Source organism: Amblyomma americanum, chromosome 9 (assembly GCF_052857255.1).
Source record: "Amblyomma americanum isolate KBUSLIRL-KWMA chromosome 9, ASM5285725v1, whole genome shotgun sequence".
Taxonomy (NCBI): domain Eukaryota; kingdom Metazoa; phylum Arthropoda; class Arachnida; order Ixodida; family Ixodidae; genus Amblyomma; species Amblyomma americanum.
This window is the reverse complement of record NC_135505.1, coordinates 21,040,090-21,062,986: the sequence shown is the minus strand read 5'-3', so window position 1 is coordinate 21,062,986 and position 22,897 is coordinate 21,040,090. Positions and strand designations below refer to the sequence as shown.

The following is a 22,897-nucleotide window of genomic DNA, read 5'->3' as shown; positions in this document are numbered from 1 at the left end:
CTAAAAATCTAATCGAGTGGTTAGCGGGTAGTTCATATGTAAAACTGAGGGCACTCGAGCAAGCTTTAAAAGCTGTCAAAATCTGGTTTACAACCACATGCAATGAGTCACTGGGTGAAAGATTCAAAAGAATCAGGAAATCATCAACATATCTAAAAATTCTGCACACATGTTTGTCAAAAAGAACGCCTTGCAACGTGTTGTCAAACTTTGCTAAAAATATATGGCACAATACTGGTGCTACGCTTGTCCCAATACAGATTCCTTTTTTCTGCACGTACATGCTATCCTTAAAATCAAAAACTGTGGAAGAAAGATAAATCGTTAACAGCTCAAGGAACGTATCCACAGAAACGCCGCAAGCATTTTGAAAGGCGACTTGACCCTGCTGTTCAATCAGCTCACGCACCGCAACAAATAGATCACCATGGGGGATGCTGTAAAACAAGTCCTCAATGTCAATGGAAAACGCACTGTTGGCTCCAGGGATGCCTTTGTCCAGAACTTCAATCACTGCAGCCGTGCTCGCAACACAGTAAGGGTCCTGAACAGAGATGGACCGTAGATGTTTCTGCAAATACTGGCCCACTAACTTCTGCCACGTGCGTGCCTCTGTCACAATGGCTCTCAAAGGGCAGTCAGCCTTGTGCGTTTTTGCAGAGAAAAACACGCGGAGGCGATTCCCTTTGCAATTCTTCACTCTTTGAGACAGGCTGTCCAGGTTGCTGGCCAACAGAAGTCTCATAGCTGCGGACTTCAATTTCGAGGAGTTGCGCTTCGCAGGCTGGAAGTTCCTGTCAATGGCCGCCAAGGCCTTCTCACCAAACGCGCCCGTGGGAAGCACCACAAAACCGCCTTCTTTATCCGCCTGAAGAAGTGTCAACTCGTTTTCTGTGAAGTAGTCCACAACTCGGTGAAGAATGTGGTTACTGTGCCGTTTCTGCTGTCCATCTGCATTGCAAACGGCGTCTATACCTTCAGAAAGGCACCTCTGCTTCTCATCTTTGTCGGCTTTCTCTGCTACACGGTGTGCAGTAGCAAGAAGTTCGTGGCTGCTGACACTTGGTTCCAAACTGTACTTAGGCCCTTTCTGTAGAAGCTGATCGATTTCTTCGCGCACTGATGCTGCATTGAGGTAAGTGACAGAACCTCTGTGCACCTTAGGCCGTTCCTTTTTAGGCAAGAGCCTTCGCACCTGATTCCAGTAAGCCTCAGTTGCCTGGGCTGCCAAGCGTTGGTGTTCCTGAAGGCAGCGAACGCCGGGGAGTTCACCACGTCCAGTGAAGCACAAAACACGAAGCCAATCATGCAATAGTCTCACCTGCCTCCAACACTCGGATTTCCAAATCTTGACTCTGTCCCCTACTGACGGCGCTAACTTGCCTCGACATTGCCGGGAATGCGGTTGCTACCCGCTATTTTCCAATGTTAGTATTGTCGGCAGAGGAAAGGGAAAAGTTGAGCGCGAAATCCTCGAAGCGTTCTTCATTAGTATTCAAGGAGATGATTGTATCAGCAGTCCTTCTATCTACCTCATGCAGAAGGAACTTAGCTTCCTTTCGCAACGGCGTTAGATTACAGCTTATCTTTTGATGTAGGTTGCTGTTAACTGAGCTGCGCAAACTTTGCCACTTTTCCTGGGAGTCTGTTTTCTTCTAATAAGCACAGTTGCTAGTCCAGTCGTCGTGTGTGTGCCTCATCTCTTCGCTGTGTCCCGTTTTTTGACCGGTTTTACTCCTGAACATGTACCAACTGACCCAGATTTCAACAGTACTGAAATAACCGAGGCTGCGGAAAAAAAGCCCATCATTCTAATTTCTGGTTCTATTGATTGATGATCAATTGGTATGTGATAGGCGATGACGAGTGTACTTTCCTCTTGTGGGTTATTGGTAAACTGTCATTCATGACCCGTGAGAACCTGTCATATGCACTCCACCCCATTTAGTAGCAATACGCCACCTCTTCAAGCCTTCAGCGTGGCCACCGTGGCCACCCCTGGTCGCGTGAACAGCCAAGTGGTTGGTCACGTGGTGCGGACCAGCTGCTTCCGGCGAAACCGAGCTGCAGCGCTTGTGCGCATGCGCCGTGTCAAGTGGGACGAAGATGAAGAAGGAACGCCGAGAGAAACGGAGCTGCGAAAGACTGACTTTGCAATTCGACTGAGCGAGTTCCACTTGGCCTGATGTAGCTATTGCGTCACTCCAGGTTTAACCAGAGCTAAACCACTGCCATTCTTATCCTTCTAGCTATTTCTCTCTCATGATCCGGATGAGCTGTCACTACCTGCCCTAACTAGGTTGCCGTACCACTCCCAGCGCCTCGCTACCAATTGCTAACTGCTCTTTCCTTGCGAGACTGATGTGCATTACTTTGCTTTCCTGCATGTTAATTTTAAGACCTACCGTTCTGCTCTGACCGTCTATCTCATTTATCATGCTTTGCAGCTCATCTCCTGGGTGTTTTAGAAAGACAATGTCATCAGCGATTCGCCAAATTACTTTTTTAACTCTTATCCCCAACTGTTCCCTATCCAGGCCTCGGAACACCTCCGGTAAACAGGCGGTGAATAGCATTGGCGAGATCGCGTCCCCCTGCCTGACACCCATCCTTATTGGAATTTTATTGCTGACTTTACACCTGGGGATCTTTAACTTGCACTGACATTGTACAACACACGGGCGCCTTAGCGTTTTGCCTCCATAAAAAAAATTCGTCGAAATTATTCCGGAGCCCTCCACTACGGCACCTCTCTCTTCCTTTCTTCTTTCACTCCCTCCTTTATTCCTTCCCTTACGGCGCGGTTCAGGTGTCCCACGATATATGAGACAGATACTGCACTCTTTCCTTTCCCCAAAAACCAATTATTATTATTATTATTATTATTATTATTATTATTATTATTATTATTATTATTATTATTATTGCTGACTTTATGAAGGACCATGGTAGCTGTATTCTGCGCATTTCTTTATCGCTTGACTGATAGTGTGAAAATGGTCTATTGTCGAGTATGAAACGCTTTTAGCTCCCGCTTTCGACGAGCCGCGCCGAACCGCAGAGAGCCGGAGAGTGTTTTAAAGAGTTCATCGGCTTCATCTACTGCGTTTTGTTAGTTAAAAGTCACAGTTATTGCAAAAACGCTAAAGAAACTTCATGTAATGGCTGTCAGTTTCTGTGCCTCCCTCCATGCTTAATATTTATGAGATGTACCTTAGAAAGTGGTGTAAAAGTGCCTATTCTGAAGCGGCCGTCTAACATTAATTCAGTCTTTAAACCAATAGAAATCTCGGCGGTGTCCAACCACTAACTGGCATTAAGCAATTTTGTTTGAACTGCTACTTTCAACAGCTGTTTTTATTCGTCAATGGTTTCGAACCGCTGTTGTACAAAGAAGCTGGGACAAATAACTTTGGGGTTATAAAAAAAGCTGCTGTAGGCTTATCCTGTATGCAAGGACACCTACAGTGACGTATTGGATGCTACAAATATTTGAAAATGATTTTGATCCGGCACCAACTTAAGTCCTAAAATGTTCTTTCTCGTAATCGAGACACATCGCTAGAGCGGTAGTTATGACGTCGGACGTCAGGAAGGAAAGTGAAGGAAGTCACTTTATAGGAAGGAATAGGCGATGAAATACCGAGCAGCGCGTGGCGCGGAGGCGTAAAGGCGCGCTCACATTAGCGGGAAAACGCGCAACGCAGGACGTTTTCCGCGCGCCGCTTCCCGCACAAGCCGGTTTTTCTCCCGCGGACAGCCTCCTTTGCCGTCCCGCAGAGCGATGGGTCCGGGACCTATTTTTCCCGTGCCGCTGACGAGAACAGCCAATGGGTGCCGACCGTGAACCGTGACGTCGGTTCCAGTTCAGTGACCCCGTCGGCGGAGGCGGAGGCTGCGCGCGTCCGGCCGGCCGGCCGGTCGGCCGGGCACTCGGCGGCTGCTTTGCCAGCATACACATGCGACTTGAGACGGTGCAGAAGCGACAGTGCAGAAGCAGCGAACAAACAAATAAAGTACGATTACCGTAGCCAACAGCTCATCGTTCGAACCAGTCATTCTCGAGACAAAAAGGGCGACGGGAGGAGAGCTAGCAGACAATCAAGACGACGACGCGAGAAAAGGGCGCGCTTTCCAGTCATCTCTGGTGTCACGTGACTATCCCCTTCTCTTTCTGCTCGTTCGGGTCCTCCCTCAGCGCCTCCTCTCTCCACATTCCAAGACAACCGCAGCGAGAAAACGCGCGCAGTGTGAGCATCATTCTGAGGAGCTGCGAGGCAGCGTCGACGTTGACGCTGTACCGCTGCGGGAAGCTTCCCGCTAGTGTGAGCGCGCCTTAACGCCGTTGACGCAGCATGGGCGAGCGGCTTGGTTTGCTTGCATTAGCAGCTCGGTGCCGTCTCTCGCGCGCTTGAATTTTGTCAAAATGTTTTCGTACTAGTCAAGATCGCCGGAATTTCGCACGCTACTTCGCATTCTCACACAAACCCGTGACGGCAACGTTCAATGTGTGGGCGTGTGCGATCGAGGATGGAGCCTTGAAACGCAGTGGCCACCATGTGTTTGACCTTCTGTGTGCTGAACTATCTGCGCAAGCTAAATCGGAGACGTCGCGGCTTTCCACAAGTTCCCTCAGAAGATGCGCAAAGGAAGGCTTGGATAGGCTGCTTGTGCCACCTGGCGGCGCTACTAAACACCGGGGAAGACGTGCATACTTTACTTACTTCAATTATTATAGAGAAACATTGCCCGAAACCCGAAGCCGTGCCTACGGGGTATCTTGATGCAGCTCGCCGCTTCCTTCCACATGAAAAAGGAACTGCACCGAAGCGTCATGTTCGCATTACAAACCATTGTAATTGCTGGAGCTGCGTTTTTTGTCCGTGGCTGTAATGCTGGCGTATATGATGTTTCGTCCAGTTGATCGCTGGAGTTGGCAGTCACGTGACAATTCCTGCGAAACAACGGCCATGGCGGAAGTATATTTTAGTAAGCTTTGAACGCCCCCTGATGTGTAAAGTGACGAACTCGCAAAGTTTAAAATTTGAATTTAGAGGCGGCCTTAGACGTACGTACTACCGCGAATCAGAGAACGAAAGCAACAGCCTGGTCGTGCCACTCACGGAAGCCAACTGCCTCTAGACCGTGAGCGTTCGCGATAGCTCGACGCGGGGCGGCACTTATTTATTTTAAACATCCTCCCGCACTCGCGATGAGGGTTACGGGCTCGCCTCCTAAGTACAGCCGCTGAATTGGGTGCCTTATTTCCTGCCCGCTCTGGAAAAGCAGGCTGTCATCGGGAGAATCGGCATATTTGTGCTAGAGCTATTTGTCCGTCTGGTCGATTGAGAGCGGTATCCGGTGAGCAGTATCCAGGAACTAGATCTGCGTGGTAGCAGCAGCCGGCCAATCGAGGCCAGCCTCCTCCTGATTGCTCTCTATCATGCTCTCTAGCATGCCTCCTCCTTTCCCGCAAGAAGACGCCTCTGCATTCGGCGCAGGAGTGCCGTCTGCTTGTCAAACTGAGACTGCAAGTTCACAAGGTTTGCGTTGCTTCGATGCAGTTCCAGGCAGTTGGTCTCTGCCTTGTGCCACAGCGTGTCGTTCTCTACCAACAGCTTTGAACACCACTCTGTGAGGGCCAGATTAGAGTTCCACAGGTCATCCGGGCGTTGCAGTAATGCACTCGGGACTCGTGAGCTATTGCGGCTCGGCGGCCAGCTCCTTCTACTGGTCCACCTCGGCTCACAGCCGCTCCAGGCTCAGCAGCCAGCATGGTCGAATTGCACTGCGTTTCCAGCATACGCCCCTGGATCAGGTCTGCGTTCATGCGCGCCCGCTGGTTCTGGTCGAGTTCTTTCTGATGTTTTGCGAGCTCTTTCTCAACAGCTGACAATCTCGAGGTCCTCCTTCATGACTATCGTAACTTCCTCCACTTCCTTCAGATCATCCAGCTGGAGTCGCCGAAGTTCCTTGGTTCTTGCTTCTGCCTTGTGATGCTGTCTTTTCGCTTTGTAAGTGCGAAATGAGAAGCTCCTGCTCACTAAGATGCCTTTTGGGTACTTCTGTTTGGCCCCGCTCCTTCCGGAGGTGCTCCTTAAGTGCCTCCACCTCGAGAGGCTAGCTGAGGATGAGTGCCTCCCGCGCAGGATACTTCTCGTCCCTCTCCATTGAGAGCCGCCACATCGCTGCCTTGTACTGCATCAGCTCCACCTTCAAGGCTCGGATCTCAGCCTACGGGTTGGCACCCACAGTACACGCACGGCCTGTATGAAGAGTACCAGTAAAAATGCCCTACTCGTAAAAAATGCACTACTAAGCCTAGTCGCATTAGTCTATAAAGTCCGCAATGAAATTCCAATAAGCAAGTGTGTCAGGCAGGGAGATACAATCTGGCCAGTGCTATTCACCGCCTGTTTGCAGGTGGTATTCCGAGGCCTGGATCGAGAACAATTGGGGGTAAGAATCAATGGAGAATGCCTAAGTAATCTTCGAATTGCAGATAACGTTGTGTTGCTAAATCACTCTGGAAAAGAACTGCAAAGCATGATCAATGCGTTAGACAGGCAGAGCAGAACGGTGGGTCTAAAAATTAACATGCAAAAAACCAAAGTAATGGTCAACAATCTAGCTAGCGAACAGCAGTTCACAACTGGCAGCGAGGTCCTAGAAATAGTAAAGGAATACATCTACATAGGGCACGTAGTGACAGCTGATCCGGATAATGAGAGGGAATTAATCAGATGAGTAATGGGGTGGAGAGCATATGGCAGGTTCTCTCAGATCATGAATGGCAGTTTACCAGAGTTATATTTCTTCATCAAAAGTTCTTTCTGTCTGCCGGCACAGGGAAGAAGCTTTCCAGACAGGCGCTCGGGTTACAAGTTCTAATTTATTTTTCTACATCATCGTCCGAATCCCCCAGTCCCTCTCGAACATATGATTAAGTAGCGTTACAAAAAGAGCACCAATCGGGTCCAACGTTTAGCCCCGAGGCTGCACCACCCGCCCGCCGGCAGTGTTCCTTCTTTCCCTTGTAGATAACCGCGATTGACCATTGCCGACACAGCCTCGCCTCTCTGGTGACACCATTCCTCAGCTGAGCCTCATCTGCGAGTCTTCTAATTCTTGGAAGAATCTCTTGTCGTCGCTGCCGTCATCTCTGCCGGCCCGGCTGCCGCCTGCACCAAGGTCGGGAGCGAACCTCCGCGTATCGAACCCGCGCCAGGACACCAGTGCTGTTGACCCTTCGAGCTCTATGGGCGGCGCCATTCGAGTGCAGCACAGCCACTAAGTCAGCTCCCTTCACGTATGAGGCTCCTATCCGCGCTCCCGCCCGGCACACGGGGGGTTACTGAACGGCGCGACACCAGCGCTAATCCCTTTAGGCGCCGGCGACGACCGCCACTCTGCCGTTGCCGCCACCATGTGCAGAGGGCTTATCGCTGCCTCCGAACGCTGCTGCGCGTCTCGCCGTCTCGTCTTCTCGTTTTGAGTTGACCGGCCGTAAACGAGGGGATTCGTCTTCTATTGTACCGAGGCTGGCTCGAGGAAACCGCTCCTTTCCGATCCTCAGGCGACCTTGCGGCATGCCCCGTCGAGAGTAACAACCAATATCCTTCAAGAGAAAAGTATACAACACCTGTATCTTACGGGTATACTCACCTATACGGGGCAGAAACGCGGAGGCTGACGAAACGGATTCAGCTTAAGTACAACGCACTGAGCTATGGAAAAAAAAATGATAGATGTAACGTTAAAAGAGCGGAAACGGGCACAGTAGTTAAGGGTACAAACGCGGGTTCATGACATGCTAGTCGAAATCAAGAAGAAGAAATGAATCTTATAGGAACGAAAAAACGCAATTAAAAGGAAGGACCAGAAAATAAGATACACGAAAGCGCGCTGGTTCTTCGTTTTAGTTGCGCTGTATCGTTCCTATAAGATGCAATACCAACTCGCCCACTATGCTAGGTTGCTAGAAGAAATGAACTTGGGCAGGGCATGTAATGCCAAGGCAAGATAACCGTTGGCCCTTAAGTGTAACGAAGTGGATCCCAAGAGAAGGCGATCGTAGCAGCGGACGGAAGAAGGTTAGATGGGCGGATGAGATTAAGAAGTTTGCGGGAATACGGTGGCCGCCGCTGTCAAAGGACAAGGTTAGTGGGAGAGGCCTTTGCCATGCAGTGGGCTAACTCAGGCAGATGATGATGGTGATGATGATCAGCCGTATTACCCGCGCACGCCAGGGTGAGACATAGCCGCTGGAGTTCCCGTCATTTTCATGACATACTTGAATGCTTTGTCCCGTATGCCCGTGTCCCATAATCGGAGAGGGTACCCGCGGCGGCAAAGAAGGATTGCAGAGAAGTCAATTGGTTCCGCGAACAGCGGCTGCACACCAAGTACCTCGCAGATCGGCGTACCTTGGCAGTATGGTTCAGGACGCCACACCGAAAACAGCACCCACATGTTTGCATTATCTTCCATTTCTAAGCCGGGAAAAGGGCGACTGATGCAGTCACAAAGCGATTGGACGGTGTCAGTGCATATCGAACAGCGTTGACGAGCGAAAAGGGACTCGGCATGTAAGATGATCGCTGACAGGGAGCTGCAGTTTGCAGGGACAACGCTGCGTCTGTCCGCTGGACGGCGAAAGAGCACCGCAGGATCGATGAGCTGTCCCTCTTCCTGAACCTCCCCTTGGGTTCGGAGAAAATATAAAATATTCTGAACTTGCCTCCTGTGGGCTCCTGAATCTGGTGCCGCATCGGACCCTGGCCTAAACTCTGAGCCTTTGACGGAGGGAATGCTGAGCTCGAGCGGGGGGGGGGGGGGGGGAGGGCTTCATCAAGACGCCATAAAATACTACTGAGTTGTGGTCCACAGAAACTCGGTGCCCATCCAAGGATTTTATGCCGAATTTAATGTCGTCATACAGGATCCGCAACGAGACCACATCCTCCGAGCTGCGCACTGGAGACAAAGCCAGAAGGTTATACAGGTGTTCATCCACCGCAGGTCGCGAAGTCCGAATCGATCGGTGAGGATTTTCACTCCAGAGTCGTAGTTGCTGTCGGTGAGCATGTTGCCTTCAATTGCAGACCTGGCCTCGCCGGTCAGGTAAGGATGCTATTTGAACTTCTCAATCTTCGGTAAGGTGGCATTGTTGTGAATCGCGGCTTGGTAAGGATCCCAAAATCCTTCGCAGTCTCGGTAGTCTCCAGCTGGTATCTGCAGTTTCAGCAGCGCAACACAGTGGGGCCCTAGGCAGAATAAAATGGGTGCCCTGCGGCCGCGGTTCGGTGCTGGCGGGGCTCTCAGGGCGGCGCTCCCCTGCAGGCAGTGAAGCGGCAGGTTGGGGGGTGAGACGAACGAGGGTCAGTAAAAAGCTAACCTTGCGGTCGATTCGGAAGTGGAGGCTATCTCGGAGTCGAGATCTTCGTCAGCAACGCTCTCGGCGATGCGTTGGTCCAAACTGTGAGCTTTCGATATGTCCTCAAGACAATGTGGAAATTCATCTGGAGATCGAGCGCCAGTGTGGCCAGATCCTCCAAGAGGGCTTTGAGGGAGGCAATGGCCTTTGTATTGATGGCACGCATGGGCCCTAGGCGACGTCGGAGCTGGCCCATAGGTGCGGATAAGTAGGGCCAAACGGGGGTCCGGTTAGGTTCTTGCACCAAAAAATGTTGCAAATTAGAGAAGAACGAAATCAACCGCCTGGTGGTGCCACTTACGGAAGCCAACTCTCTCGTTCGCGTTCGCGCTAGTTCGAGGCGGGCCGGCACTTCTTTATTTTAGACAGGTAGGTCAGCTCTCAGATCTCTGCTTCAAATTCTCAACCTTTAGTGTCGCTACGGTGGAGCAGTTGCCTGCAGAATACTAGCAAGACTAATGCCATCTGTAGCACAACACAACCTCAACTCAACTTAACTTGGCGCACAAGTTTACTGATAAATCCACACTAAATGAACTATTTACACAAGAGTGCACAGTGCCGTTCGTTATATAGGCTCGCGATTTCCTAGCTTGTTCTATATGGCGGTTAGCCATTTGCGAGAAAATGTGCCCACAATTGGTACTCGAAGAACTGGATGACAACTCTGTATTTCGCTGAAATGAACGAACCAATGGCATGATTATGGCATGCTTGTTGGGTATGGTGTGTGCTACGGGTGCACAATCATCACTTAAACACGGCTTCAAGGCGTATGTGATTATCCTTTATTTATCAATAACTGGGGATCCCTCCTACGGAGCCACAGCAGGAATTGCACGCCGTATACATGCGACTCCCAGAGCCAGTGCACTATGCAAGTTTTACTAAAGGCGATATGGGCCACTCTGTGTGCATATGTGAGGAGCGTTGGTGTGCAGACAGAAGGTGCAAACGAAGCTGCGGGTGCGTACAAAGAGAGCTAGCATGTCTGATCTTTACTGCCGGATCAAAGCGCACGACAGCATGTTCTGTCATATTTTTGTTGTACGACACAACTCTGTGTCGTGCGACAAGCGTTCTTGCCGTGCGTCGTGTCGTGCGACAGAGCCTCGTGTCGTGTGTTCTGCCGCACGACAAAGATGTGTACTGGGTGAAGTAATTTATGAAGCATGCCTGTACATATATGCGCAAGTACTGAGCATGGGCTAGTTAGGGTATGACAACAGTGTTTTCTGGTGCAGTTTTAGATTAAGAAGTGCATTCTTTTATGAGTAACAGCTTATAGTTTTCTGCCAACATAGTCATTTTCAAAACTGTGATTGTCACTTGATGTCCCACCTTGAGATGTCAATGTAACCAAAGGTCCAGACGTGAACAAATATGTCTGCGCTGAATTAAATCAATGGAGAGATGATGCGGGCAGTGTGAGCTACAGGCACGGTCAGTTCAAGAGGCTGTAATAATGGTGTATTCCAGCTGGTGACTAGGCGCTGGGCCCTGAATCTGCGAAGGGCTACATACTTTGTCCTCGCCCCGTAAGAATTTAGCATTTTAATACAAATTGACCGTTGAAGCACGGTTTTCGTATCGTGGAGCACGAAAACATGCTTCGGATCGCTGATTGGAATACGTCATGAGATATAGTACTAACTGGTTCTTTTCCAAGAACTTTATGTTTATCCTTTGATAAGGGGCTGCGTTATAACGCAGGTGATCGCACATGGTATGGAATGTGGAAAGAGCATGTGCGTGTTGTCTTGTCTCCATTTTGCATTGCATAATTCATTCCAGTGCAGTATGAAGTGATGTGGACAGTTTGTTTGCACATAGCTTTGATGTGAGTTGATTGCTTGAGCTGTTTGTGTACTGACGACTCCCGTGGATGGTTTTCATGTTGCAGTGCCTCCACTGAGGGTAGTGTTTCTAGTACAGTGTTTTCGAGCGACATAGTTAGTGCACGTGAACGTTTCTATTATAGACCCTTTAATAAAACTTGGTGCTCTTCTTCTAGGCCAGTGTTTAAGATGGAGCATCAGAGTAGTCTCATTATGCATATTTTTTCCTGATCTCTTCGCACTTTAGCCTCGACATGTGAACATATACAATAGCCCATAAGCTTGCCTTGCAGAATGTCATACTGACTTAGTGCACAGTGTGCCCCCAGAGGACAGATAGTCAAGGTGCTCCACACCATAGTCTCCAGATATATAACTAACTTTTCAGGATGACTACGAAGATGAATCATATGAGCCATTTTTGGAGACCTTGAATTCGTATATCTGTCGGATAACTGAAATCCAAATTTCCAATCCTGTGCTGATACACTGGTATGCTGGTCAATACGTGTACCTGAACCGTAAAAGTGTTGTCAAAATATTCACACTAAATAGTTGATTTTTAGCGATAGTTTTGAACAGCACTGCTTTATTCAGGAAATACGTACATTGCCCAAACTGGGCGGTGCCTAAATGAGAGGTTAAAGGAGCGCGTAAATGATATTAGAAATAATTCGGGCAGTAAAATGATTGAACACATAAAGAAATGCAGTAGTTCTGCTCCTAGGCTAGACAATACAGTGGTGCTGCGCAGATGTACAACGCAGCTAGGAAGAGAGATCATCGAATCTGATGAGATTGCCAAGTCCGGTAGCTCATGTGTCACCAACCCCTCAATTTTGCTATAAAAAAAGATCTGAAATATCTCGCACTGTAACAGAAGTAGTTGCATGCCTTCACTTTCTGCGATGACGGAATATTAGTTGTTTTTATTTCTTCTTACGTTATTCTGCCATTCTGTTTTGTTTGTATGAGCAGCTGCTGTATATAAGTGACTGGTCGGTCAATAAAATAACTGAATTGTTAGTGAGAGCTCTGTTCTGTCACTTCGTTTCTTCCTGTGTTTTTCCATCTGCGCTGTAAGCCCCTTTCAGTATGCACCAACTAGCTGGAAAAACGTTCTCGCAAAAATTTGAAGCATTCGGTACAGAAACAAAGCAGTTCTGTTAAAGAGATTATAGATTTACTTGCATCCCTGCCATTCCACCGACATCTCCTCGCAAGTATATAAGAAAAACGTCCTCCAGCTCATAAAATTTTGCAGGAGCCGTCACCGCCCTGCAGAGTCATCAGAACAGGCATGAAAATCATTGCTTTCATTCAGAGCTGTTGCTGCACTGTTTTCTGAAATTTCATGCTGTCATTTTGTCAGTCTCATAACGTCTGTATTTTCTTCATTTCCAACATGTCCGCATCAAAAGAGAACGCAACACACACATTTTGCATTTAAGTTTCCAGTACAAAAGAAACGTTTCCACTCTGTTATTCAAGCACTTACGGAAATATGACGTCATATTTCGACCCCACTGATACTTCACTATCATGGAAGGAAATGTTCGTTGGAATCGCCGACGTAAAAGCGATCACTCATCACTCTGCTTTAGGGTTGTTGAAAACCGTACGTGACAGCGATGTTGTGTCCACATGCTACTTGACTTTCTTTTGTGTTATCTAGTAGTCGCATAAGAAGAGCTTTAATCATGCACTCTGGCATAAAAAGAGGACTGAAAGAAATGCGCCATCCGACTGTACTGAGGGCAATGCCCTTGCCATGCCGTCGCATGGCACTCTAAACACTGCCTTTTTTTATTATACGAAATGCCTAAAGACGCATCCAACGTACTTAATCGATTCTCATTAAACGTACGACTAACGTCTATGCAAGCCCTTGGCTACAGTCATGTCGAAAGTATGACCGCCATGCTGCATGCTATGCGCTTTCCTCTGCAAAGAGTATGCAAGTTACACTCTAATTCACTGATTTCGAGGAACTGCAAGGGGAACTTCGGCCATTCTTACATCTCAGCACTCCCACAAATGATGTATATCGGCGTCTTCACACCCGACTGTGTGAAGTCAGGAGGAATATAGAGGGAAGCACGGTGGTGCAGGCGAAGATGCCATAACGATTAACGTTGTGTCCAAGAAAATCAAGATTAGATCTGTCGAATGTACATTTGGCCTTGACAGTTCGGACTTGCTCGGCGAGACGTTCGAAGAACTGCCGGAGGTGTGAACGTTGCGCGATCTATCGTGGCTAAAAATGAGATCATCGATGTAGGCGAAGCACAACGGGAGCAGCACCATCACCGTGGGCAACGCACTAGAAGACGAGACAGAGCAGCTTCTCGGCCTCGTCCGAGTTCGAGCCGAACGCGCACAGTGACCTCTGACTTGGCAAGCCTTATAAGTGCGGGTGCACGCGCGAGTGTCCTTGTTAATGCTCGGCCAGATGAAACGCGGGGTGATAAGGTGCTGTGTGGCGCGGATGCCTGGATAGGAGAGGCAATACAGGAAGTGGAAGACAGCGCTATGGAAATCACCTGCGACGAGAGGTCGTGGGCTGCCAGTAGGCATGCCGCATAGAACGAGAACGGTGCCTAATGGAAGGACAACTTGAAGAATCTCGAGCGTTTCTGTTTTAACGTGATAGCGCTGAAGGCCCCGTTATCCAGAAAACCCAGCGTCGGCGTTGTCGGCGTTGTGAGCGAAAAATCACGTGCATAACTCTGGCAAGTGGTGCCCAGAGAGCAACCTAGAAGGCAGGTGGGCCACCTATGTCACGTGGCCTTGTGGCGTTATCACAACTTGTTCACCGGTGTCGTGCGCGGCTGGCTTGAGCACATCCGGAGCCCCAAGTAATCACGTACGGAACGCCGCCTGTGTGTGGACAAGAGTGCGTACGCTGTGATTCATTTCCTTTTTCACTCCACATGGAACTAAGGAGTCAAGCGGACGGCGACGGAGGGGAGTTCGCGGTGCACAGGCGACCCAGCTTGGCCAGGCCCCATTGTTCGCAGCCCCGCTCCGAGAAGCAGCAACGAAGACGCGCGACGCCTTTATTCCCTACCGCGGCGACGCTGCCCAAGGCCATGACCCGAGCGGCGGTCGTTCAGTGTGTGGCTAGGAGGCAATTTTAGAGACGCGTTCCTCATGCTCACTGTGAGCGCTTATCAGCTCCATATGACTGCCAGGCCCTTCCTGTGCACGTGGGGGCATCAAGAAGAATTGAGGAGCGGTGGCGCCTTAAGTGGCCCATTGGGGACGGCTTTCGACAATCTGTGCGGTGCTCGCATGCTCTCTAAGCGAGTAAACATGCCGCCCCGCGGGGGAGGATGGAGTGATCCGAGAGGGGAATTGTTAGTATTAGTGACAATGACCTGTCCCCTCTCCCCAATCTTTGATTGGGCATGTTTTACTCTCCTCTGTCTCCTTTTCAATGTGTTTTCCTTTCCCATGTGTTTTATTGGATGTGTTTTCCTTTCCCCGGTCCTTGATTGGATGCGTGCTTGTGTTTTGACCTAATTGGTTGGTGTCCCCACTGCGGACGGGGACTTAGGGATTAAAAGAAGACGTTTTGGTGGGACCGGGGGTTGATTTAGTCTGGTTACTCTGCGGATCAATCAGTATGTACATAGTTGTTCTCCTTGTTGTACCTTCCGTTCTGTCTTAACTATTTTATGTGATTGAAAAAAAAGCTGGTAATGGCTCAAGAAACGGGGACACAAAAGGCACACAAAAGACAGGACTGACGCCTTTTGTGCCTTTTGTGTCCCCGTTTCTTGCGCCATTACCAGTTTTTCTTTCAACATGAACCAACTTGCCCAAACTAGAGTTTTACTTTATGTGATTAAACAGTTTACTTCCTGAAGTTCCTCGGGTAATGTGACTGAGCAAGTTTAGAACCTCAAGACGTCGGCATCCAACACCATCTTCTACCTTTCCCCTTCGAGCTGACATCAAAGAAGAAAAAGGGGCAAAAGGAACGCAACTACCGGATTGTGAGCAAAATGACCACCGTGGCAGGTGGCAGTTAAATTAATGCTTGGTCGCTCGGCAAGAGCAACCTGGGGCTCACAAGGCGCATACCGCTGGGAGCACCCGCCATCGCAGGGCAGTGGCGCATCGCTTAACAGCTGCACCACTGCGCCAGGAGTGGTGAGAGGACTCCCAGGAATCTATGAATGTAAAGTAGAGAATGACTTTTCATATATTCCAGTTACCCCTTTAAGCTATTGCGTCATACCCATAAGGCAGAGCTTAAGTGGCTCCTCCAATATTATGTGCACTTGAGGGTTCGAGGTTAGCGCGAGCCGGACGACCCCCGTTCAGCCGTCGCCACACGAGAGCAGTCATATGACGCGTTGTCACCTTCGACTCAAGTACACGGATGGCCGCAAGGAAAGCTCCAATGTTAGAAGCGGACTTCGGCATGCGGCAGAAACCAGCCTGTGCCCCATGTTTGCATGGAAATAGGCGTAATTTTGCAGTTTGCACGCTGAAACCAAACATATCAAGTGATACACAATGGAAGACATATGATGCTTGTCACAGGCGCAGCAGCACGAACAGTTTGTTTCTGGTGCAGTCGAAGTACGCGCACCGAACGGGAATCGCCCCATTCCGGGGAGTGAATAGGCCAGGTTAAACCAGAGAGTAAAGATACGCCACCGCACGACCCGCACTTATGCAGTTCTGCCAACTCGAATTTTCCCTGTTACGATCAATGGTAGACGGAAACACCACACTACGTGTGAGAGCGAACATATATGAAAAATTTGGTGAGATGCGTTGCACATTGAAAAGCATTGATCGGGTCTGTCCGACGAACACGGGCTGAAATCACGTACATAAATTTGACGTACGTTTAGCCACAGCCTCAAAAACACAGCGATCGAATCCGCCCGACATTCCGTGGGCAAAGATTCAGCGGGTCCGTCCAACATACCTTTAGCCACAGCCTATTTTTTTTACCAGTGCGACGAAGCACACTGCCGTTCGCCGAGCGTACAGGTGCGGAAATAATTAAACGGAGAGCGCTATTCTGTTCTAAGTACAGTCACGCCTTCTCTATTAGAGATAAGAAAGCTTTGCTTGCGCATGAGAGAGTGCACCAGTGTACACTACCCCCTACACATATCATAGTTGGCAATTTCCGTTACGCAACGCATTAAAACTGTTATGCTTCCTTTACTTCTGTCCACACCTGTACGTGTTTGCGCCTTCAGCACTGCTTCTTTTGCCGAAGCTGGTGGGTCTGTTTAGGCACCTGTGTGCCCAGAACAAGTGACTATAAGCTTGTTCCTAATTTTATGGCGAGTGAAACGTTTTCTGCTTTTTGTATTTCTTGGTTTGCAGTGTAATATTACAAAAAAGAAGCAGCCAATGGAATGTTTCCAGCCTAGTTGGGGGGAATGGCAGCAGTGGCAGCCTACTGGCACACACGAATAGTGCTGCATTTGTGCAGGCACAAGTGCGAGCTGCTGAAGTGACTGACCGTCGACAACTTTTGCTGAATTTGCTGCGCGAGACTTATCTTCAAGCACCCACAAGGACCGCTGCATCGTGCTGCGCAGGCGTTTACTGCGCCGCTCGTTGTTTCCATCGACCCCCCAGCAGAGGACATAAGCGAAGAGGAGCGAAGCTGCCCCGATCACTTGGCAGCAGTGGCAGCCTACCGGTACACACTTATGTCACTGTATCCATGCAGGTTAGTCTTTCAGCCGTCCTGCAATAGTCTAGCTTTGTATTTCTGTTCATACTTCGAGCACTGCTACTGCTGCCTTTTAGCTTGCGCTCAACGCTTTGTCTTTGCGTGTGCAGTACCGATATTATCATGCCCTTGAATGATGTTTGTTCAGATGGTGGTAATGACTGCGCTCATGAGAAGAGCTTCTCGTGCAGCGATTCTGAGTGTCCATACCACCTCGGAGACTTGTGACGTTGCAGAATCGACCTTGAAGTCGAAAGGAGACACTTGGAGGAAGGCGTGGCGTTGTTCTGCGTCTAGAATCACTAAATTCGAAAGAACCAAAAGTTGAAAATTTGAGCAGGAGGACGTTCCTCTCATGCTGGAAAATATACGCGAGAAATTAGATGGTCTAAAAGAACTGAAGACCACTGTTTAAAAATGGAGCAGTCAGTGGAAACAATGTCGGAGAAATACGACGAGATCCTGAAGCATATGCATGACCATGACAAAGAAATTGTCGCTTTGAAGAAGAAAGCGTGTTGCATAGAAATCCTAGAGCAAAGTTTCGCTGATGACCTGGTAAAACAAGATATTGATAACGTTGAGTGGCAAAGCTGCAAGTTAAATCCGGAATTTCGTTGCATACCGGAATCAAAATATGAGGATCTTTTGGCGAAATTGAACGAAATGGCATTAAAGGTAGACGTTCCACAGCTGACAGCTGTTGATGTAGGCCCTGTGCATCAGTTGCCGACGGAGAGAGATAAGGTTTTTGTCATTATTGCCCGCTTTTCTAGGCAGGCGATCAAGGACGCCTTCATGAGCAAAAGTCTGGAACTGGGAAACCTGAATGATCGTGCCTACATGCTTGAAAACTTAACGAAGAGAACCTGTGCTTTCCTAACCGCGACAAAGGAATGGGCGAAAGAACGAGGCTATAAGTAAGTTTGGCATCGGAACAACAAGGTTTTCATCAGCCAAGCTGATGGACAGCTCACGATTCCTATGCGGTGTGCACGTGATCTGGACAGCATAATTTAGCTCCTGGTAACGACAGTTCGCTTGCACAGTTCTTGCGTTTATGGAAACAGACCATATACGGCGATCAGAGTTCGGGCATACGTATACAAGATAATATGAATCATCTTTAAAACTATTTCACCTAAATGCCAGGTCTGCTAAAAAAACACAACAGAATTAGAATTACCTTTTGGCGAAATTCACGTAGAGCTTGATCAGAGCATACTAACGGAAACGTGGTATGTCAACGATTATACGATGTGTTGCATCTCCCCACACACACCAATTTTTTTATGAACCATACAAATAGTCGTGGTGGATGTGTGCTGTTGATGGTTAGGGAGTGTTTTGGCTGTGAATTACTGCCGCCTTTTTTCTGTGTGACTCAGGATTACGAGATGTTGTCTCTGTGTGTTAACTATATGGTTGCAGCTGTTATTTATCGACAGCCGAATGGAGACGCCCGTAAACTGTTTTCATTCCTCGAAGCGTTGTTATCTTTTGCAAACGTCAATAAACACAGCATTAGGTTTGGCAGGGATTTTAATATAAACATGCATGTAGACTCCGTAAATAAAGAAGAAATAGAACAACTGCTTCCCTTGTACGGCTGTAAGAACGTCATTACCACTGCTACACAGATCACTTCAGGCTCGGTTAGACTGCTAGACTTGTTCATAACCGACATCAACACTTCAAAATTAAGGGCTGGCGTTATAGTAACAGACATCAGTGATCACCATGGTGTATTCCTATGCCGTCAAAAACTTGTCCTATAAAAAGAAAACTGCAGAACCATGATTTTTTCGGGATGTTTCAATAACAAACCTTGAGAAATTTTGAAAAAAAAATATCCAACGCTAACGGGCTGGACATACTAGAAGAAAAGGATGCTGAAGATGCTTAGAGCTTTTTTATCAACCAGTTTTTGATAATTCATAAATATTGCTTTCCATTAAAAGTACTTATAAATTCAAAGAAAATAAAGAACCTTGGATCACTCCGGAACTACTTGGCAAAATAAAAGTAAAAGAAAACCTGTATCATAAATTCCTGCGATTTCGTGGCCTCGATGTTATCAAAACCTTTAAATCTTACCGAAACAAACAAACAGCTAAAATTGGAAAAGAAAACGCGAACTATGTGAAGAAATATTTTTCTACAAGTTCTAAGAACACAGAACTAACGTGGAAAAAATAAATACGACGTTGAACAGGTCTTTTGCTGGCAGTCCTGTATTGAAGATCTCTGTGAATAATGAGGAGATTTCAGGGGATAGCCTGGCTAATGCTTTCAACAAATATGTTGTAGAAATGCCCATGAAAACTGTGCCAAAGCTTTAAAGTATATTGAGGGTAGTAACAATAAATCACTGTTCTTGGACACTGTTATCGATTACGAAGTTCGGTCCGTATTTTTAGAACTGAATAACAGTGCAAGTCCTGATGCAGACGGCATTACGATTAAGCCAGTTAAGCACGTTTTAGACATACTGCTGGGTACCCTGTCTAACACACATATTTAGTCTTTGTTGATCGTGGTTAAAAAAATGCCGCGCGAAAAGACAAGGGCAAACGAAGAAGTGCACAGGACTGGCGCTGACTACCAACACATTTATTAAGACTTTTTTAACCATGATCAGTGACCAACAAGCCCAAACAGCCGCTTTAGTTAATCTTTGTTGGTTACAAGTCAGACGTGTCCTGTGCCAGCAGCGGCTAACCTGCAGCCGCACATTTCCCAGTCTCGCGGGATACGTAGTAAGGAGAACCTGACAATTCTTTAGGGATGGACAGTTGATCCCAAGGAAAGGGAAATGCACCAAGGGTAAGCAGAGAGCCGAGTGAGGAGGGGGGTATGCGGAGGCCGCTGCTGGCGCAGGATGAAGGTGAGCGGAGATTATTAAGAGAGCCATTTTTTCGGCATTCAATACAGTTAGACTGCAGGCCATGATGTAAGTGTGGTTTCCTTAACTGCTGCGAGCCACACTACTACCCTCAAGCCGGAATGCACGCAACTGGAAACCTTGTTTGTGAACACGAAATTGGCGCTCACCTCGACCTGCGCCGTCTCCTGGTGCGGTGAGGTCTGTGCGCTCCTGTCCGAGAGACTCATTGGCACCTGCGGGGTCCATCTGCAATTGCCAATGTCCAAGAATATTTAAGTATGCAAACTTAAACATAGGCACTACTTAGCAGCATGTTGGATAATTAAGGACCCTTCGAGAATTCTGTAAGGCGCGGTACAATAACGGCGCATTTCTTGTGAACGTATCAAACAAAACTACTGTCCATCATGTGCTACCAGGATTCTCCGCTAATCCCGACCGCGTCTGCTTCGATTGATTTTCGCGAGCTAGGTGGTACGCCCGCCAAGGCTCCGGCAGAGCTTGCCGTCAAAGCCACCGAGGCCAGTGATATGGGAGCCTGGCCCCTACGGGGCACGCAAGTGCGTCGCTTCGCGCGAGCGACACGACAGCAACAGCTCAGTATCCCTACTGCCCGGAGATCAGAGCAGATACAGAAGTAAAACCTGTCGGGCCAGTTGATCCATTATATATGCAGAGAAAGAACTGCGCAAACGGTGACACGGACAGAGAAGAGGCAAAGACGCACACAAACGCAAACAACTTTATTTAGCGATGGAACACAAGGCGTATATAAAGCGCCCTCAGCACCTTATCAGAAACGCCAGCACTCGAACACGTGCCCAGGAAAGACAGCAAACAACTGCAAAACTATCGCGTTGTAAACGATAGTCCTAAACTGACCCGGGCCACTTTAAGAGCACATAAAAAGCCATAAACATCGCACAGGAAAAGCACACAGTCGAGTGCCACCCGAACTGTATGGTGGAAACGGCAATCAACTCATAAGAACAAAAACCTGATCAGTCTTCAAGCACTAGTGCGAACACTCATAAAAGCTAGACAGGCCATCAAGAAACAATAAACGAAAACAAAACTTTCCGCTCCATTCTACGTGAATAAACAACAAAGCAGAGAAAAAATGCACCAGGTCCCACCAGCACAGAACATTGTATAAGCTCAGAAAAACTACGCCATGAAACAACAAAAACCGTGAACATAGGCAACACATCAGCTAAAATCAAACAGAAAGCACATAGAAGTTGTAATAATAGAAAACTTCAAAAAACGTGAAATACCTGACCTATCGCACGAGCTGACGTAGCCTAACATACCCTTTCCCAGAACTCAGACAACGCTTACCAAACAAACACTAAAACGAATTGAAGAAAGCCTCTAAAGGAGGCCACCCGAAGCATCAGAAACCTACACGTGGACTTCCAAAAACGAAAATTCTTTGGATGACAAGGAGTTGGGAGGCTTGCTAACGCAATCGTTTGTGGTGCGTGGCTTATGGTTCGCGAAGCATGGTACACAGATTTCTGCGTGCCATGCTTCGAGAAGACGCAGGCTTGCGCAATTATTTCTGAAAGTATGAAGTGCTAATGCGCCAAGACTACAGCTCCTCTGAACTATATTTTCATTGTTGCCAGCCAAGCAAAAACACCCGACCAGTGTTCGTGCGTGAGTGCTACTACATTTTTTAGAAGAAAAATATTGCTTTTCAGAACATTTAGTATTACTGTAAAGACTAAACATCCTAATTTCAGTTTGTTCTGGTTGAATTTTGGGGTAGTTTGTATGCCTGCTAAATTTTTCGTGTGTGTGGTGACGTCACAACCACTCACTTCGAGATAATGTTATCTCTTGGCGCCGATCGAGTTTGTCGAGTAGCTGCGGCACAACTCCTTTTAATTCGATCGCGATCGATAACCAGGAAGGTCCTCGACTCAACATCCATCTTAAAGTGGCCGTGTGGCACAACTACAGGACCAATTTTTGGGTTTCCTCCTATGCGCAGCTTACCTTCGGCTGCTTTTGTGGGCAGCCAGCCGCAGTCTCTGGCGTCTGTTCTCCCTCTCAAGCATAGCGACCTGTGAAAAGAACAACCGCGGACAACGTGGATGAGGAGCGGCCAACATATGTAGTACTTATTTATTCATTTACTCACAACGTTAACAGGCAATAGAGTGGTGCGAGCCACAAAACACAATAAATGTCTTTGTCACCTCCGCCCCTGTACATAGCGAAAAGTACGCAACAAGCGGAGGAAACATTATTTGGGCAAGCATTCTAATAGCACTAAAAGTATTCCTTGATGCAGTGCTCAAAACACAAGTCCGCAATTTATTCCACTCCCACTGTTTTTGGGAAGAAAGGCATGCTGAACATTTCAGCTTTGGAGCAAATTCACGAGCCTTGAAATCATGGTCCACCCAGTTAGATTTGTAAAATGTCTGCTGTACAAATTTTTCGCTTTCAACGCTAACACCCCTTGTTAAAATTCCGGACGTTTTTTCGCCCAGGTATGTCGGTAAACTTTCAGAGTTTCTTGTTTGTTATTTCTCGCGCATCTCTTTCATCGGCTGTAATTCCTTCAGAGCGAAAATTGTACGTGTTGCGAAAAGGGATCCCTAACTGATATCGCTTTGTTGTACCACATCTCTCACTTAAGCCTATTGCAAATTGCTAGAACAGGTCATCGTCAATTTCTACCTCATCGGTTTTCTTGGTGATAAAAAAATCCTTTCCAATGTCCAACATGGATTTAAGAAAGGCTGTTCTGCAATAACACATTTAGCATCTGTTCACAGTTTTGCATCTGTCGATAAATACAGCCAGTTGACATTTTTATGAATTTCAGTAAAGCATTTGTCCTCATCTCCCATTCTAAACATATTCCCGAGCTTCAACAAGTCGCTCTTCCTCCCTGTGTAATTAACTGGACTTAAGCTTACCTATCTATCCGAATGCAATGTGTCAGTATCGATGGTCTTTATTCAAAAAACCTTCCTGTCTCTTATGGTCTCTCTCAAGGAGGCGTC

At 47.8% G+C, this 22,897-nt stretch overlaps 2 protein-coding genes across 3 annotated transcripts in view; one reads left to right on the top strand and one right to left on the bottom strand.

The window, feature by feature from the left end:
* Positions 1-22,897, top strand: part of LOC144104506 (angio-associated migratory cell protein) — a 528,250-nt gene that overhangs the window by 179,900 nt on the left and 325,453 nt on the right. The gene's annotated exons all lie outside the window — the stretch shown is intronic.
* The window catches only part of LOC144105199 (uncharacterized), a 234,322-nt gene that overhangs the window by 54,342 nt on the left and 157,083 nt on the right, over positions 1-22,897 (bottom strand). Inside the window, exons 13-14 of the mRNA XM_077638345.1 lie at positions 21,879-21,946; positions 20,042-20,120 (exon numbers count right to left, since the gene is read on the bottom strand). Coding sequence (XP_077494471.1) covers positions 20,042-20,120; positions 21,879-21,946 — 147 coding nt within the window. The remainder of the gene's footprint in view (positions 1-20,041; positions 20,121-21,878; positions 21,947-22,897) is intronic.